General features: G+C 43.6%; 1 protein-coding gene across 2 annotated transcripts in view; it reads right to left on the reverse strand.

Moving 5' to 3' along the window:
- Positions 1 to 1,505: 1,505 nt before the first annotated feature.
- The window catches only part of LOC135263612 (bifunctional heparan sulfate N-deacetylase/N-sulfotransferase 1-like), an 85,415-nt gene continuing 67,962 nt past the window's right edge, over positions 1,506 to 18,958 (reverse strand). For both annotated transcript variants that reach the window (XM_064351862.1, XM_064351861.1), the window contains exons 8-16: positions 17,282 to 17,410; positions 16,348 to 16,530; positions 9,329 to 9,425; positions 8,424 to 8,547; positions 7,870 to 8,044; positions 7,310 to 7,480; positions 7,066 to 7,175; positions 6,551 to 6,653; positions 1,506 to 6,162 (exon numbers count right to left, since the gene is read on the reverse strand). In XM_064351862.1, the coding sequence (XP_064207932.1) occupies positions 6,043 to 6,162; positions 6,551 to 6,653; positions 7,066 to 7,175; positions 7,310 to 7,480; positions 7,870 to 8,044; positions 8,424 to 8,547; positions 9,329 to 9,425; positions 16,348 to 16,530; positions 17,282 to 17,410 (1,212 nt within the window). In that variant the 3' untranslated portion in view covers positions 1,506 to 6,042. The remainder of the gene's footprint in view (positions 6,163 to 6,550; positions 6,654 to 7,065; positions 7,176 to 7,309; positions 7,481 to 7,869; positions 8,045 to 8,423; positions 8,548 to 9,328; positions 9,426 to 16,347; positions 16,531 to 17,281; positions 17,411 to 18,958) is intronic.

An 18,958-nucleotide genomic window follows, 5' to 3' on the forward strand; every position in this document is an offset into this window, starting at 1 on the left:
ATAACACTATTAGTATAACTGACAATCCCCCAGCCTAATTTAAAGTAAACAATTGAAGACCCTTCTCTTCAGACTGCATCTGGGCTTCATTCACACCCTATCACTTATAGCTTTTGTATTCAGTCTGGTTATTGTCGCATTTTCATGGTTTTACATTTTGTTTTTATGCAAAAAAGGATGACTAGTTACACATATATTCTGTAAGCTTTCAGGGCTTGCATGTAGGTTCTTGGTTAACTTGCTTTAATTAAGTTACAATTACATTCACTTGTCTGACAATGTTATTAACCAAGCCAGGCCCTATTGCCAATTCAAATCAGGTGAAGTGCACATCATTTCTTGCATTGTAAGTTGCTCTGGAGGAGAAGAGAGTTAAGCGAGATTCGAAGCAAGATTTAGTTGTTGTTCGGTCGAGTCTGGTCCCAACAGCGGAATACAGCTGAGGAATGAGACACTCCCAGACAGCTGTAAATAAAAGCACCTCAACTGCAGCCACTTCCTTCCCATTTCACAGGCAAATAAACATGACTTAAAATAGAATATTAAATTATGCGTCCACGAGTAATACCCATGACAGCTGTCAACTGGAGCGTATCGAGAAGACAGTCTTTATGTTTTAGAAGAAGTTTAATGTGAAGGCCTACCTAACGGTTTCTTTCACTGGTGACACGGATATGGATACTGCCTTGTTTTGAAAGGGAATTGATGCAGTTTTCCCCAAAGTAGAACAGTTGCAGTGTCTGATCCCATTACTACTCACAAAAACAGATTTTTTTTCAGCAGTAATTAATGTTGGTACCTCAGCCATTTTACATTTATGCAGATACCTTGTAATAATCTGAACCATAACCATTTTCTCTCTCTGACGCATGCACGCACACACATAGATGGGCATTTCAAAAGCATGCATACCCATGACCACAAAGCTTAACCTGGTTTAACTCTTTTCTTAAAGAAAGCTCACCCTACACCAGTGCCCATGACTGTGGGGGGATTGATTTCTATCTGGTCCAGAAAGAAGACTGCCCCCTACTGGACCAGAAGCACCAATTTCAGCAGCAGGGCTTCCCAATCTTATTGAGAAAGGGCCGGTTTGGCTGCAAGTTTTTGTTTTAGCCCAGCACTACAACACCCAAGTCAGCCAAATTAGTATGGTCTTCAATCAAGACCTTGATAAGTAGAATCAAGTGTCTTCGTGCTGGGCCAAAACAAAAGTCTGCAATATATTACGTAATATATTAGCAAAAGTGAACTATGTCAAGTGTATGTCTGTGATATAGCCATGAAACAATCACACTTAAATTATATTCTGGAAGAATCTGTAAACCATTAAATAATAGATTTTTCGACTCACCCAATTTAGCCATATACACTTTCAAAATTAATAACAATATAATAATTATGAAATACAACAACATGGGCAACAAAAAACAACAGATAACCTTTGTTCTATTGTCTATTTAGTGAATTTTCAATGCTCAGGCCAAACAAGTAAATCAAAGCACTAAAAAGACAGTGGCATTTTTATTTGTAAATTAAAATCACAAAGTAGCTACACAATAATAATTAAAAATAAAACATAACAATTACAGTCTGATTGTACAGTCCATTGATATTATTACTATTCTTACTGTTATTGTGGTCATTATATTTTAATACAGGGCCACTGAAAACACAAACTGGCAGTGTGGTGTGTTGGGCGACTGAGCAGGGAGGAGTCGTCACAGGAGAGTGGGAGGAGCCATAAATTCTCATCCAGATGGGCGGAGCCACTCTCACAACAGTCACATTAGGGCATGAGGTTCCAGCCCAAATACTCTGTTCCACTCCGTTCTTCAGTTCCGTAAGTGAACTCTGCTCCCATAACACAGTAAAGTCCCCAAGCCCACATTACAAACAATCGCAAACACTGTTCCGAAAACAATTTCCTCCCCCCGCTCAGAAAATCCTGAGCCGGGGTAGCCGTACCTCTTATTGCATTGTTAAAAAGTGCAGAAACTGCACACCTCCAGTCATGGTCAATAATTTATGACAGTCAGAAACTAAACCAAAAACTAAAAAATAAAATAATTTGCACATTTACAATCAGCTGAAGTGAAAGCAAGAGCTGTGTGTCAGAGTGTGTGTATGCATTTGTGTGTGCATGATAAAGTGTGTGCGTGAGAGTTGGTTGATGCAACTATGCGCCTGAATGCTGTCCAACTGTTGATACACAAATTACTTAGGGGGTTCAAAACACAGCCTCTTGAATATCAGGTTAGGCCAGTACCTTAAAAAAAATCCACAACACCTAACCCCTCCTTCAAACCCCCACTATTTATGAAGAAGCTTGCAATACAGACACAGGGAAATGAGGTCTAGACATGTGTAAACCAAAGAAACCACCACGATGAGGACAATGCAGTGCATTTCAGCTTCAGCCAGTAGATTACATTCTAAAGCTTCCTTTCTTCAGACGACTATTTTGTCAAGCACCCAAAAAAAAGTCTGCACTATCAGGGGAAGAGGATACCAGAAGGCCCAAAAGGCTGGAAGATCTGACTCAACTTCACACAGCAATTATTTCGGTAATAGAGCAAAGAGAAACTTAACTTCCAGATATTTTAAGCTGAATACTTATTTTCAATACAATTAAATGTGAAATGTTTTTATATACCTCAATCCGACCCTCGCCCCCCTTTAAAAACGGAAAGCGTTCCACTTTTAAGAACCCAGAAACAAACTCGAAGCTTAATGATCAACCCGTTGATAGAGTAATCCTAATTACGCTTCTGTTTTTCAGTGCATCTGTGGCAAACACAGACCGACTTCACTTAACAACGGTAACAATCAGGCAAAGTGGTGGTGAAATATTGATGTGGAAAACTTTGTTGCTTAGCTGAGATGGCAGCCCATTTCCAATAAGCCCTTCAAAGGGCATGGGTTCAATACAGTCTTAAAACTGGGCCCGTTCCAATGAGATCTTAAAATGTCATTTCCTTGCTCCATGTACACAGAACAACACAGGGACTTTATTATTCTGCACATTTGGATGTGAGGTGAGACCCGCTGCCACACGTACCGCCATGTCTGGGCGGGGCCTCCTCTGGACCCGAACCAGGAAGTAACATTTTACATTTACAGCATTCCCGTAGGAGGGGATCTATGTTTTTTTTTTCCATTGGGTGAAAATCATTGTTCTCTGTCATCAAGTTATGTTTATTTATGTACTTATTCATTCATTCCATCATTCATTCATTGCATGATAAAATGAATAGAAATGACTGGTCATGGAAAACTGAAACCTGTGGTTGGAAGTCGGTCTGCTGCACCCGCATGGAAAAGCTCTCCATCTGTCACTCTCTCATGACCATGTCTTCAGCATTAAAACAACCTGCAGATTGGAGATGCTTTGAACAGGCAGGCAATCTCTCATCTCTAAAGCTCTACAAAGATGCACCGGCACTTAATCAACAGATCCTTTCCATGTTACAAGCCCAAATCTTCTCTGCTGCTTCCCTGCATTTCGTTTTTGTCATCTTTTCTTTTTTCTTTTATTTTAGGGTGCCTTATTATTTTTAAAAAAGTTTTTTAATGCTTGTCATGACAAAAATGCATTATTAGTTTATTTATTACTGTAGACACTAAGCCACTGACAGCACTGCATGTATGGCATTCCTGGACAGATTCTGTCATTCGGAGAGAGTCGGAGATGAGGGCCAATTTTGCCTCAGGGAAAAAACAAACCAAAAACATGCATCTTGTGTAATATCTGGCTTCTGCAGTATCACTATGGCAACCTGTCAGGGGAGATAAATCTGATGGACACAGTGTTACACCTGGCCATGTGGGGAGTGGGGGGTAGGGTTACCTGCATCCGTTCATCTTTAGGGACTCACTGAGGAGTAGAAAATGAGTCTTTTCTTGGTAAAAACAAACACTGTTTTGTGACACAATTAGAAAATACTTTAACTCTTATGTCTAGCAATACGCTGACTACAGATGAATGAATGCGCTGACTCACTTGCCAAATTATAATACTAACATTAAAAATACTGTAAATTAATACAGCTGAACCTTAATTTGTAGCCCACCAACAATTGTACCTGGTCCTGCTTATTTTAGGATGCAAGTAATTAAAAAAAAAAAAACAATCATGATAAAGATTTGTTCAATATAAATCAACTATGCAGACACTGAAATGCAACCGGCATCATGGTAAAAAAGCAAAAGAAAAAAAAAACAGTGGGTTTCTTCAATAAACCAAGACCAACTTTAGAACGATATACCACTTTAGAACTGAGCACTTCTTTACTGAGTACTATGGCGCTGGGTAGAAATAGACAAGATGTTTTTCTGGGTGAGGGAATTATGCTCCACACCTTAAATCCTCTGGGGCAATATGCAAGAAAACTGAAAAACTTGGCAATACTGGCAAAACAAACAAAAATGCATCTTGACATGGTGACACACAGTATCGTACGCCTCCCCGATTTCAAAACTAAGGAGCATCAGCATCAACTTTCTGTCAGTATCGCTCAAACAGCTTGACAGGTAGAGTGCGCGCTGCACTTACTAAACAGTTCCAAAAAGTTCCATGTTTCATAGACGTTACAGTAGGCATTGTCGCAAGCGGTCCTGACCAATCAGGAATCTGCTGCTGCTGCTCTGGGCCATTCTGATGAAACCAATAAAGAAGCAATGACTAAACTAAAATTTGAGGAGAAGCCAGTTTGGAAAAGTAAACCGCTTGTCTGACTTCAGTCGCCCACATGGATTTTAAATAAGGAGGAACACTTAGGTCCCCCTTCACCCTGATCGCTGCCTTCTCCTGCACTCGAGAGTTATGAAGAAACGTCATTGACACGGACCAATTTGGGGTGGCCAGTTGTACATACAAGAGGTCGTTCTTCTATTTAAACGACTCGCGCTAAAAAGAAAACACTAAACATCGGTCTACTGCAGAGAAATAATGACGGGGATCCGAGACCAGAATCACGCGCTGCTACTTTAAGGCTTTGGAATAACGAGAATGAAATTCCAACACTGCTTGTTTTATTTCCGAAATGTTCAAGTTTATGTTTGCCTTCACCCCGAAACGCGGCTCATCGGTGCGTTAATACAAGAGGCTGCGGTGCAGAAAACACTGCGGGGGTATCTGCAATACTAAGCACGCGCCTCATTTCTCACAGCTAGCTGGAAGTGGGATGGTCTCTCTGCTGTATTGCCGTTTATTGATCTTCTCGCTCTCAAGACTTGCATCTGCACGTTTCACGCTTTTGTTTTCAGTCTAAACCTCATCCCCTGCCAAGTGTCGACATTGTGCTATTGTTGCAAGACGTTTTTCTGTTCGTTAGTCCGTTTAAATTTTGTCAGAAGAAAAAAAATTGTTAGCCAACAGATTTCATACCTTAGCTTTCCTAATACTCTGAGGTGTCCTCACCTTCAAAAGGCAGCAAAAAAAAAAATGGTTCCAAATAAAATGTTTCAAAAAATCGTCCTCATTGTTAAAAACAATCATCCTCATTAGTCTGGAAGAACATTCCACCCTGGTTCTTAAAACTGTTAACAGCTAGTGTACTTCATAACTGGCACAAGCAGAGGAAAACCAATCCCAAAGCAAAGGGTGTGTATGTGCCGGTGTGGATTGACATTCCAACACTGGTGTAGATTTGGGGCAGGGGAAGGAGAGGGCTGCATCATTAAATTTGGACAGAAAATAAACCTTTATCTCAATCCCCCAGCCCCCGCTGTCCAGTGCACATTGTGCAGTGTCTCTGCCCCCCTCCCCCTCCTCCACTGGGGGCGTGCAACAGTCTTTCTCAGTAAATGAGTCTCTGGCTTGCAGCCTCGCTGTTTTCTTCCCGTCCCCACCTATCCATCCCAGGCCCCTAGCTGAGGGAAGGTCAATGGGCGCCTCCGATTGGCCGAGGGAAGATCTCTGGGTGCCTCTGATTGGCTGTGGGCAGAGAGGGGGGAGGGACGGGCTCCTGTCCATCAGTCTTCTCATCTCCTGGTTGGGTGTGGCGATGGTCGGTCGCATCCCCCCCCCCCCGGCTCCTGCTACCTGGAGCTGAGCAGCTCCTCCCTCAGCCAGCTGGGTAGCGGCTGGCCAATCCTGTACAGCAGCTTGGACAGCTCAATGTTATGGTCCCGGTAGTGCTCCTTCAGGAAGGCTCGAGACTGCGGGACCAGGGAAAGACCAGAGAGGAGTAAGGAGAGAGAGAGGCTTGGTGTGTGTGTGGTGTGTGTGTGTGTGTGCGTGAATGTGTGTGGGTATGCGTGTGTGCATACGTGTATAGCATGTTGTATATAATTCTTGTATCAGAGAGAAATGTAGAGAGTGTAGATTGTGCATGTTTGGTGTGTAACATGTATTGTGCGGTTTGCATGTGATTGATTTATATGTGATTGTGCATGTGTAGTGTTTAATCGCGTGTGGTGGTGACATGCTGTGTGGTAGAGGCCAACTGAAATGACAAAAATAGGGGCCCTGCACACATTCACAGTGAATTCTACACTTTGTCGTATGTGTGTGTAACTGTGTGCGAGACAGGCAGGCGAGGCTCACGTCAGAGTCCATGTCGGGATACTTCCTTCCTTTACTCTTCCCCAGACACTTGGTCTTGCCTCCGTCCAGCAGCTGACACCAGAAGCCCTTCTTAGGGTCGAACCTGGAGGTGGAAAAACGGCATATTAAATATCAATTTCAATATGTTTCTACAGGGGGGGCCGTGGAGAGAATCCTTCATCAATCCATCAACTGGGGAGGCGACAGACAGATGTTGTTGTTTATTAGCCTTGCTTAGTGATAAGTTGCAAGAGGGGGAGAAGGGGAAGAGAGGAAAAAAGAAAGAGAAGGGGGAGAGAAAGCTTGCTAACTGCACTACTGCTGGCAATAAAAAGGACAGTCCAAGAACACCCTGCTGATCAGTGCAGAAACAGTTTATATTTCAGATGTGCCCTTTCCTGTTTCGATAAAGAGTGTATGCAGTTTAAAATTATTTTCCTTCAGGTTTCATATAAGTCACACTGTATTGCCAGTGTTATTTAGAGCCACCGTTTGTGGATTTTAAAAGCACTCACGCAAGGATCTTCTGGTAGTTGACTGTGTTAACGAGTCCCAGAAACCTCTGGATCTTATCCATCACTGCGGCAGGTTCTGTTCTGAGCATCTGTCCATCCAGCACCAGAACCTTTGAAGCATGAGATCAAATAATTTTATTCAGTTACACACCAACACTCTCACACAGGCACAGCTCAACAAACACAGACATACACACATGCACACCACACAAACACGGCTCCACAAACACACACACGCACGCACCTGACTGGGGTGGTAGTGGCTGAGCCAGCGATCCAGATGAGTGCTGTACCAGCCTGGCACCAGGCAGCGGTTCTGTAGGACCCGCAGTTTGAGTGGTGCATTGTGGGTAGCAGTGATGACCTCATGAAAGGTGTACCTCAGAGCCACTGGGTCATCATGGGCACGCTGGTGCTGTGGAGGATGATTTTTAAGAATTTATTAATTATGCACACGCTCTTACACAGAGCAAATTAAAACACAACTCAACATCGTATTCTTCACTTTGGCCACAAATAATTATAACATTGCGAGTGATGAGGTCAGACATCTAACGAATAAATAAATAAACGTAACTGAAATGGCTGAAAAGATCAGTGGGTATGAAACAGAGTAACTGGAAAGTATGAGTACCTGTAGAGTATGAGACGGAGTGAGTAACTGAAGAGTATGAGACAAAGTGAGTAACTGGAGGGTATGAGAAAGACTGAGTACCTGATTGGTCTCAGATTGCGTGAGTACCTATTTGGTATGAGGCACTGTGGATAAAACCAGGTGTATGTGCCAGGCAGGTGAGCACTCACCTGGTACCAGGAGTAGGCCCGGTCAGCTGGGTTAATCAGGATGGTGATGATCTTGGCTTTGGGCAGGAGTGCCGCTGCCCGATGTGCTGCCACCTCAGAGTCAAAATAGTTGGCGCTTTTCTCGAAGTAGAAGTCCGAGCTGGTGTTGGAGGGCAAGGGGAAATACTCCATGTACCTTTTGTAAGACGCACATAAAACAGGCACACACACACACACACACACACACACACACAGAGTCACAGTTTAGTAGATGCCTCTTTAATCCCAGAGCTGCTACAAAAGCACCTGTACACACACAGCACTAGATGGCGCTGTGCTGCCTTTTAGGTGGCGGTGTGCTCTGGGGGACAGAGCCTGAGCTTTGCGCCGTATACTCAGAAATTTAGGTGAGTCTGAGAGTGTCTTCTAAATAAACAGATAAGACATCAGTGCAATACTTGCAAATAATAACAACCATACAGTATAGTTCAGCATTTGTGTTTGTTTGTTTATTTATTTGTGTATTGTTCTGAAAAGCAGAGGACATAGCATGAACTAGGAAGAAAAAAACATACCAATCGATTCCTCTGTGGTAATTGTGGCCATTGAAGAACTGTATCTCCTCGAAGGTCTCCTTGCTAGGGTAGTTGCTGGTCAGGTCGGGGTGCATGCCCAGGAAGAGATATAGAGCAGTGGTGCCTGCACAGAGTTCAGAGGTACAAAGCCCAGGGATCAGACAGTAAAACTCCTGCCATGTGTTTCTTCCATCCATGAACTCAGCGCCAGCTGATTGCACTAATTACTCCTACCTCCTACCTGAAGAATTGTTCTAATTAGCAAATCCAGATGACTGGAACAAAATACTGGGGAGGACTTTTACTTTGTGAACCTGGCAGAATTCACCATCAGGAACCCAATTCAGAAGTCCTCTCCGGATTCATCATTCACTCACAAGCAGACAGAGTAACCAATGACATTCATCATACAAATGGCGGTAAAGCGTGATACTGTTACTGAAGGTGCAAAGCAGACTGGAAGTGGGGTGGATGCTATGTGTAGCTAATGGCAACAGAACGTAGAGAATTCCTCAGCGGTAAAGACAAAGGTTCAAGCTTAGCACTGTGATGCAGTTTTTAATGAACGGATTAACAGTTGATAGTGGAATCTCACTCCCTTGAGATCAATTTCAGAATTTTAATTACCCTGTGCAATAAAGTTGGAATTCCCATTTACTCTCAAGCTGTTAAGGTTAAGTTGAGATAGACCGTCTGATTCTTTTCAATGAAAATATGTGCAAAGCATACTGCCGAAAATTCCCGTGAATGACTTCAGCTGCAAATGATCTATATGCCACCGCACACACAGTTCCCTCTTCAGCCTTCAAGTGAGCATGCCTAGAATGCAAACATCTGGGACACCGAGGCTGACGGACTGCGTATGATTGGCTGTCACCGTAGCGACTCCCGGAGCTCCGCCTTACCGGTCTTCTGTGGACCAATGATGAGCAGCTTGGGGAAACGGTCACAAGTCTTCTCTTTGGACCAGATGTCTTTGTGCCTTTTGTCCTCGCAGGGGTCCTGTAGAACAAGAAAGGCTAGAGTTGGTGGCAGAAGCCATCCCATGCCTTTTGGAGCTCAACTCTGTGCCCTCCACTTTAGCAGACACTATTGCAGTATACTGTATAAGGATCACAAGAGCACAAGCCCTTATAAACACACACACACACACAAACATGGGCGCACACTCTAATACAGGAGCACATTTCATTATGACCACCTTGGTAGACTTCTAAACACACACATACACATTTCTCTTTGCATAAGTGGTCACAAAACAGGCAGCAGGTCTCTCAAAAATATTTCACATGACAAATGGTCAGGCTCAGGGAAATATGCTATTTTCCTACTAGCAAACACCAGGGCCATTAATCCTGTCCCAGATCAGTCCTTGATGCAATTTACTGCCACTGAATGTAAATCAAAACTCCGGCCAACAGGGGGCAGCCTCGCCCTTCAGATGAGGGGAAGCGGAGGGGGTTAAAAATCAGCCGTGTGAAAAGCCTCCTGAACACACTGGGACTTTGAGACAGCCGATTCACCCTCCTCCGATGTGCCCTGTAATCACACTTCATAACCGCCGTTCAGAGGCCGTTTCTCTCCAGGAAGGACCTGCCGAGCTCATTACGCATAATTACTCTGGATAGGAGACCTTACCGAGGGCTACACACAGCTGCCACTCTGCACGCCAATCACTTAAACAGCTGGATCTTCCAGAGTAACACGCACAGGGGTAGCATCGCAAACCTACGCTACATTTCCAAAAGTATGCGGACACCCCTTCTAATTAGTGGTTCCGGCTATTTCAGCCACACCCTTTGCTAACAGGTGTGGCTGAAAAGCACACAGCCAAGCTATCTCCATTGACAAACATTGGCAGCAGATTGAAGAAGACTGCAGAAGAGCTCGGTGACTTTCAACGTGGCACTGTCACAGGATGCCACCTTTCCAACAAGTCAGTTTGTCGGAACTGTACCGGCCAGAATGGTGCAAATTGTACATTTTGGTGGAGGAGAAATAATGGTCTGGGTTTGTTTTTCATGGTTTGGGCTAGGCCCCTTAGTTCCAGGGAAGGGAAATCTTAATGCTACAACATACAATTACATTACCGTTTCAAGACAAATGCCCCTGTGCATAAAGCAAGGTCCATAAAGAAATGGTTCGCTGAGTTTGATGGGGAAGAACTTAACTGGCCTGCACAGAGCCCTGACCTCTACCCCATCAAACACCTGTGGGATGAATTGGAACACCGACTGCCAGCCAGGTCTTATGCCCAACATCAATGCCCAAAGTCACTAATGCTCTTGTGACTGAATGGAAGCGAATCCCCGCTGCCATGTTCCAAAATCTACTGGAAAGCCTTCCCCGAAGAAGGGGGGTCAAAAGGGGGTCCCACTCCATATTAATTCCCTTGTTTTGGAATCAGATGTTCAACAAGTGCATATGGGTGTGAAATTCTGGAAACATAGAACTTTTGGAAACGTAGTGTACAACTAACAATCCCCATCCACTTCCCTCATTCTGCTTGCAAGCAGTACTCTGAACCATTAAAACAGCAGGATCAGAGTATTGACATTTTCAATAAACTTCACTTCAGCAGTAAGGGTAAATATGCTGTGGTAGGTCCATTTCTTTCCACATTTGAAAGGACTTCTGTACGGGCAACTACAATAAAATGTTTAATATGAAACCTTTGTGAATTTATGATGCATGTATGGACAGTGACTCGTGGGAAAGTTTGGAAAAATGTTTGTGTGACTCACTCCATTCCATCAACATTTGATAAACCCTGAGCTAAACTCAAAATCCCATGTTTCTACTGACATGACCTAGAAATAAACGACTGTAATGAAACCCAAGCCCCACAATTCAATGGTAAACGTCACTTGTGGGGATCCCTTACGAGATACGGATGCACCATCAGTCTTCACTTTAAGAGCGGGTACAGTCCGTTAATAACCCTAGTGAGGTTTGTTACGCAGTTCCTCCACCAGCTGTTCTTGAGGGAATGAGTCAAATACACATTCAGAGCCATACACTGCCAATAAAAAAACACTGAATTTCCTGCATGTCTAATTAATTCTGTAGGTTGGAGATGTATAATGGAGGTTTTGCATAACATGAAGGTGTAAAGTTATACAAAGAAAGTGATGAAACTAGCCAGTAAGAAAATTAGTTATGGGTTTTCATTAAAAAAAAGACTGTGTACTTGGAATGTTTTATATTTTTCATTTTATTGCAGAGGAGATATATCTTAACCTTCTTCCAGTGGTGCAATTTTAATGGCTGTTTTTCTACATGAGTGTTTTTTCTTTCAACTGAGTGCCTTCATCTCAGCCAATTGAACGGCATTTAAAACAACACCGCTGGATACTGAGAGCCCCCCCCCCCCCTTCAAAAAGCGAGATTTTAGAGCCAGAGCCCCAGCAGTCCCATGGTGCATTGCCCCCCCTGTGTTTGCAGACAAAGGACTCAGGCTTTTTAAAGGTAAATAACAGGGTAAAAACGAATGGGAGCCAAATTATGAAGAACTGTTAATTTACCATTCAAAGCATTGAGATTTTCAAGACTGAAAGCTACCTGTGTTCATTTATTTTGCTTCATTAACAAGCATGCCAATGATCTGAATCCATTGTAAAATATTCCCCAAGCTTCCTCCTAATTGCGTCTCATGCTGTTGCACTCTTTCTTTATGCCATGTTAAAGAATGTAGGATAAATACTAATGCACGGTTCAATTTGGGAAAATCAATGCAATCATTATTTCGCTATTAATTCAAAGAGGTAGAATGAATCATTCAGTTTGTTCTCGAATCTGCTTTGAACTCAATATGCAATAAAGGCCAGCAAAACAAGCGTTGGAAAAATCGATGTTTTTTTAAATGGGTTTTTAAACTTCAGGATCTGTGCAGACGAAATCGTTGTTAAAATTCCCTGAATTCGGACAGACGGAGCAGAGAGTATGTCACAAAGTGTAACAATTCACGGATAAGGGCGAATGCTTCATCATTTTGTGGGAGAAGGGGGTGTAAAAAGACCATACAGAACTGAATCTTGGCTGTATACAATTTGTAGAATCTGCACAAGGTCATAAAACACACAAGCCACCGTTAGGTCCGTCTCTGGTCACGGTGAACACTCAAGATGACCGACAGCTTCCTCTAGCACATGTCTGAGTCGATGAAGATGAAGATGAAGAACAGTGCATTTATGCTCCATCCGGGCTCCCTCCCCCTCATTACAAGTGTTTAGTTCTCCCCCTTCGGTGCCATGTCAGATCCTCAACAGTGAAGTTTGCAAGGGAAGGCCACTTAGAAAAATGGGACACAGCCCTACTGCTTCTCACTAAATGCCAGAGCTCTTCGCTGGCAAGTTGGCTGAATACCATCACGGGATTTCAGTTCACACTGGAGTGAGGACACACAAAAGGTTAATCTACAATTTGTCAGGGTGATGCTTGTGGCATCCAAAGTCTGAACCCTCTCCATTCTGGTAAAAAAAACACTGCATCTCAACAGGGTTCATGGCTCAGATGGGCCGATTATGCAATTCAGTTAATGCAATAATAATTAACTCCTGTCACACAACAGAGCACAGCATGGTGTGAGTCATGTATGGTGGCAAGGGAGGCAAAAAAAAAAAATGCTAATATGATTAACTTAAAAAGGTTATTAAAACAATTATACTAATTTACATAAATATGCATGCCACATCTATTCCCTCTTCACAAAAACTTTTAATGTGTACCTTGCAGTTCTCGGTCTGAACTCCCAGAACGTTAAAAAAAAAGAGACAGCTTCTCCCTGTGAGACAAAGCCTGCCTTGTCAAGTAATTATCACTGCACTGCAGGACACAAACAGAGTGAAACACACACACACACAAACAGATAAAAGCGCACACATACACTCAAACACACACACGTGCACACACACAGAGACAGATAGACACATGCATGCACACACACACACACTGACAGACACACACAGTCACACACACTTTTCAAGCTTTCAATTAGTGTTTTCGAACACCCAGACAAAGATAAAATATGCACACAGAAGCAGACAGAGACAAAACACACTCACACACACAGACATACACACACACGCACGAAAATACAAACACTCTCTCTGAAATGTACACCATGTCAAACTCTTCCAAATACATCTGCTTTCAAACAGCCACAAACACACAGATTGACAGATTCAGACAGACAGAAATATGCACATCTAGAGACAATGGGACAGACCAAACAAAAAGCGAGCAAACGGAAGCGGTCGAACAGAAAGCATCGTCCTTGTTTCCGAGGAGTGCGTTAAGAGAACATTACATTAATTACACTCCAGCAGATGCTTTTTCTTTTCTCGTAATTAACAGGGCGCTTAGTTAAAACAATGAGGCTTTAATTTCTGCGAGACTCCATGGAAATGGCTTTGTGCCGGCGCCGAGCAGGGCCGGATGCGGCACATTGTCCTCCAGCTATTCTCCCTGCTCCGCTGTCTCCAATTAACCATTCAGCAAAGTTCAAAAGAGAACCGATTTTACACTCCGCATCTTTCTCTGGCCTTATCGATGGAGCTAAGCGGCACTGGGAAAAACGTATTTGTAGCTAGGAGCATTTTTTGGTTGACCAATAGGGGTATGTATTCCCTGTGAACCGGGCAAGAAAATCAATACACTGTAGCGACAGGGATGCTAGGCTATGGGAGAGGCCTAGTTTTGGATGAGAGGGTCGTGCGCGGTCCTGATTCATTAAAGATCCGACGGACGTTCCTGTACAGATTTGGCAATTCCCCGTAGTCCTGGTAAAATACCCCAACCTGACCGTATCTGCCTGGGCATCTAACCACGACCCAGAGTTACTGCTGGCTAAAATATCCCTGCTGGCTATGTAAATGCAATCCATCACCATCGTCCCATCTTCAACACTCATGAATCCTTTACATGGCCCCATCAGCCCCGTACATTATTTACAGTAATGACAGTTCATGGTACATGCATGAATGCTTTATCCAAAGCAGAGCTGCCCAGCCCCATCCCCAGAGATCTATTGTCCTGTAGGTTTTCACCCCTAATAAAGCACACCTAATTCAACAGCTAGAGATCTACAATCCTACTAGTCCATATACAGTCAGGTCCATAAATATTTGGACATTGACAAAGTTATTGTTATTTTAGCTGTCTACCACAGCATATTGGAGTTGAAATTAAATAATGAATATGAGCTCAAAGTGACCTTCAGCTTTAATTTGAAGGTATTTACATCCAAATCGGGTGAACGGTGTAGGAATTACAGCACTTTTTATATGTGGTCCCCCCCTTTTTAAGGGACCAAAGGTAATCGGACAATTAGCTGCTCAGCTGTTCCATGGCCAGGTGTGTGTTATTCCCTCATTGTTTCATTTACAAGTAAGCAAATAAAAGGTCTAGAATTGATTTCCAATGTGGCATTTGCATTTGGAACCTGTTGCTGTTAACTCTCAATATGAAGTCCAAAGAGCTTCACTGTCGGTGAAGCAGGCCATCATTACGCTGAAAAAAAAACCCATCAGAGAGATAGCAAAAACATTAGGTGTGGCCAAATCAACTATTTGGTACATTCTTAAAAAGCAAGAACGCACTGGTGAGCTCAGGAACACTAAAAGGCCCGGAAGACCACAGAAAACAACTGTGGTGGATGACAGAAGAATACTTTCCCTGGTGAAGAAAAACCCCTTCACGACAGTCGGCCAGATCAAGAACACCCTCCAGGAGGTAGGCGTATCTGTGTCAAAGTCAACAATCACGAGAAGACTTCACCAGTAAATACAGAGGATTACCACAAGATGAAAACCATTGGTAAGCTTAAAAAACAGGAAGACCAGATTAGAGTTTGCCAAAAAACATCTAAAAAAGCCTGTACAGTTCTGGAACAACATCCTATGGCCAGATGAGACAAAGGTCAACTCGTACCACAATGATGGGAAGAGAAGAGTATGGAGAAGGGAAGGAACTGCTCATTATCCAAAGCATACCACCTCATCTGTGAAGCATGGTGGAGGTAGTATTATGGCGTGGGCATATATGGCTGCCACTGGAACTGGTTCCCTTGTATTTATTGATGATGTGACTGCTGACAAAAGCAGCTAGATGAATTCTGAAGTGTACAGGGCTACATTATCTGCTCAGATTCAGACAAATGCTTCAAAACTCATTGGACGGCGCTTCACAGTGCAGATGGACAATGACCCAAAGCATACTGCGAAAGCAACCCAAGACTTTTTTAAGGCAAAGAAGTGGAATGTTCTGCAATGGCCAAGTCAATCACCTGACCTGAATCCAATTGAGCATGCATTTCACTTGCTGAAGGCAAAACTGAAGGCAAAATGCCCCAAGAACAAGCAGGAACTTAAGACAGCTGCAGTAGAGGCCTGGCAGAGCATCACCAGGGAAGAAACCCAGCGTCTGGTGATTTCTGGGTTCAAGACTTCAGGCAGTCATTGACTGCAAAGGATTTGCAACCAAGTATTAAATGTGACAATCTAATTTATGACTATGTTAGTTTGTCCAATTACTTTTGAGCCCCTAAAATTGGGGGGGGGGGGGGGTGGGCTATGTATAAAAATGGTTGTAATTCCTACATTGTTCATACAATATTTTTGACAAAACCATTAAATTATAGCTGAAAGTCTACACTTAAATCACATCTTGATTGTTTCAATTCAAATCCATTGTGGTGGCATACAGAGCCAAAATGATGAAAATTGTGTCACTGTCCAAATACTTATGGACCTGACTGTATATGAGTTGGGACAACTTTTAGCTTCACCTGACGGCGATCCATCAAGGATTGAAACATTGTTTGATACCAATAAATGATTTATACGAAGTTCTGGGGGGCAGGCTGTACTGTAAACGATGACCTGTGCCAGCTGGACAATGGTGCCTCCTGTGGGCAGAGCCCTACCTGCCAGACCGGGTCCCTCTCCTCGGGGAAGATCTGGAAGTATCGCTGGGCCAGCTGCACGGGTGGCAGCGTCTGCAGCTTCAGGTGCGTCCAGGTCTGCAGGAACTTCACCAGCTTCCGGAAGGTGTAGAGGCCCAGCCGGTCGTTCCCGTAGTTGGACAGGTGAGTCATGAAGATGCTGATCTGTGAGGAGGAGATAGGGTCAGGGTCAAATCATCCCTTTTCTAAAAACATTACAAAATTCTAGCACACATGTCCCAAATGACAAGGGTCAAACCAGCATTATGGAAATATATTATATTATATGCTTATAAAACTTTCAGTTTATTAATTGAATTTAACTGTGCAGTAACTAGTCAAAACAACCACGAGCAGCTGTGTTATTGATTCTGAGAGGCGGCTTCAGCAGTGGAGTGACTGTAAATGTTAAAAAATAAACTGATTTATAGACCCGAAAGCAGATAAATAAAAGCACATTTCTGATTCCTTTTATTGACCCTTAAGTGCTGTGAAATGGCATGCTGAGCTTTTTTGGCAGGAAAGTGAATAAAAATGCAACCATTCACTAGCTAAATTGAAAGGGTTCTCTAGCTGTGTGAGAGTTCTCTAGCTGAGAAAAGCGTTCTCTAATTGAGGGAGGGGGTTATCTAGTTGAGTGAAAGGGTTATCCAGCTGACTGAGAAGGTTCTCTAGCCGACTGAGAGGGTTCTCTAGCTGAGTGAAAAGGGACTCCAGCTGAGTGAAAGGGTTCTCTAGTTGAGTGAGAGGGTTCTCTAGCTGAATGAGAAGGTTGCCTAGCTGACTCTGAAGGTTCTCTAGCTGTCTGAGAAGGTTCTCTCGCTGAGTGAAAGGGTTCCCTAGCTGATTGAATGGGTTCTCTAGCTGAGTGAAAGTATTCCGCAGCTCAGTGAAAGAATTTGTGCGCATCACTCACAGGATTGAGGAGGACGGTGAGGAAAAGCTCTCCTCCAGTGATCAGTTTGTCCAGCTCCTTGGGCCCCCCTGGGTACTCGCTGTAGAAGATGGTGTGTGTGAAGAGGCCGCACGTCTGCCTGGGCAGGACCTGCCAACAGACCAAATGCAGGGTAGTGACACACAAGCATGCACACACAGACACGTACACACACACACACAATCACGTACATGCGAACGCATGCACGCACATGTGAGTGCATGCACACACACACATCGCACGCGTACACACATTTCTACACACGCATGCACACATGCTCAGTCAGTCACACACACGTTAAGCATGCAATTACCACTGCATATAAATGAAATGGTTTGAAGAAATGGCAGGAAAAAATTGCCTTTTTGTATTTATGGGATATCGGCAGAGAACCACCCAACCCCGGAAAATGCTGAGCGAGGCACAAAAAATAAGAGGAAAACGATCAATGTCGAGACCTTGGAGGCCGCCGAAGATATTCCACATACAGAATATTTTACAGACAGAGTGTCTGTCACCTTGACAGCATTGCACTCCGTTGCCAAAAAAGCGAAAAGCCTTATATTGAGCAGCGACACATGACACCTACACTGGAAAAGCACCAGCATTTTTATCTCAAAGGGAATAGCAGAAAAAAGGTTTCTTGTCACACTAATGTGCATGTCTGCAAAGAGCTCATAGCTCATTCACATTCCAGCTCCAGACACTCACTAGCCTTGCTTGACGCACACTGTATCCAGTCTAATTACACTGTCCATCAGACGGTCCCCACTCTAATTACACTGTCCCGACTCTAAGCACACCGTTTCAACTCTAAACACACCATCCATCACACAGTCCCCACTGTAATTACACTGCCCCACTCTATAACCACACTGTCCCCACTAAAAACACACTGCCCTACTCAACAAACACACTCTCCTCATTCCAATTATACTGTCCCCACTGTAATTACACTGTCCCCACTCTATAACCACTGTCCCCACTAAAAACACACTGCCCTACTCAGCAAACACACTCTCCTCATTCCAATTATACTGTCCCCACTGTAATTACACTGTCCCCACTCTATAACCACACTGTCCCCACTAAAAACACACTGCCCTACTCAACAAACACACTCTCCTCACTCCAATTACATTCCCCACTGTAATTACACTGCCCCCACTCTATAACTACTGTCCCCACTAAAAACACACTGCCCTACTCAGCAAACACACTCTCCTCATTCCAATTACACAGTCCCCACTGTAATTACATGTTCCCCACTCTATAACAACACTGTCCCCACTAAAAACACACTGTCCTACTCAGCAAACACACTCTCCTCACACCAATTACACTGTCCCCACTGTAATTACACTGTCCCCACTCTATAACCACACTGTCCCCACTAAAAACACACTGCCCTACTCAGCAAACACACTCTCCTCACTCCAATTACACTGTCCCCACTGTAATTACATGTTCCCCACTCTATAACCACACTGTCCCCACTAAAAACACACTGCCCTACTCAGCAAACACACTCTCCTCACACCAATTACACTGTCCCCACTGTAATTACATGTTCCCCACTCTATAACCACACTGTCCCCACTAAAAACACACTGCCCTACTCAGCAAACACACTCTCCTCACACCAATTACACTGTCCCC

The sequence above is a fragment of the Anguilla rostrata genome, chromosome 9, assembly GCF_018555375.3.
Source record: "Anguilla rostrata isolate EN2019 chromosome 9, ASM1855537v3, whole genome shotgun sequence".
NCBI lineage: Eukaryota > Metazoa > Chordata > Actinopteri > Anguilliformes > Anguillidae > Anguilla > Anguilla rostrata.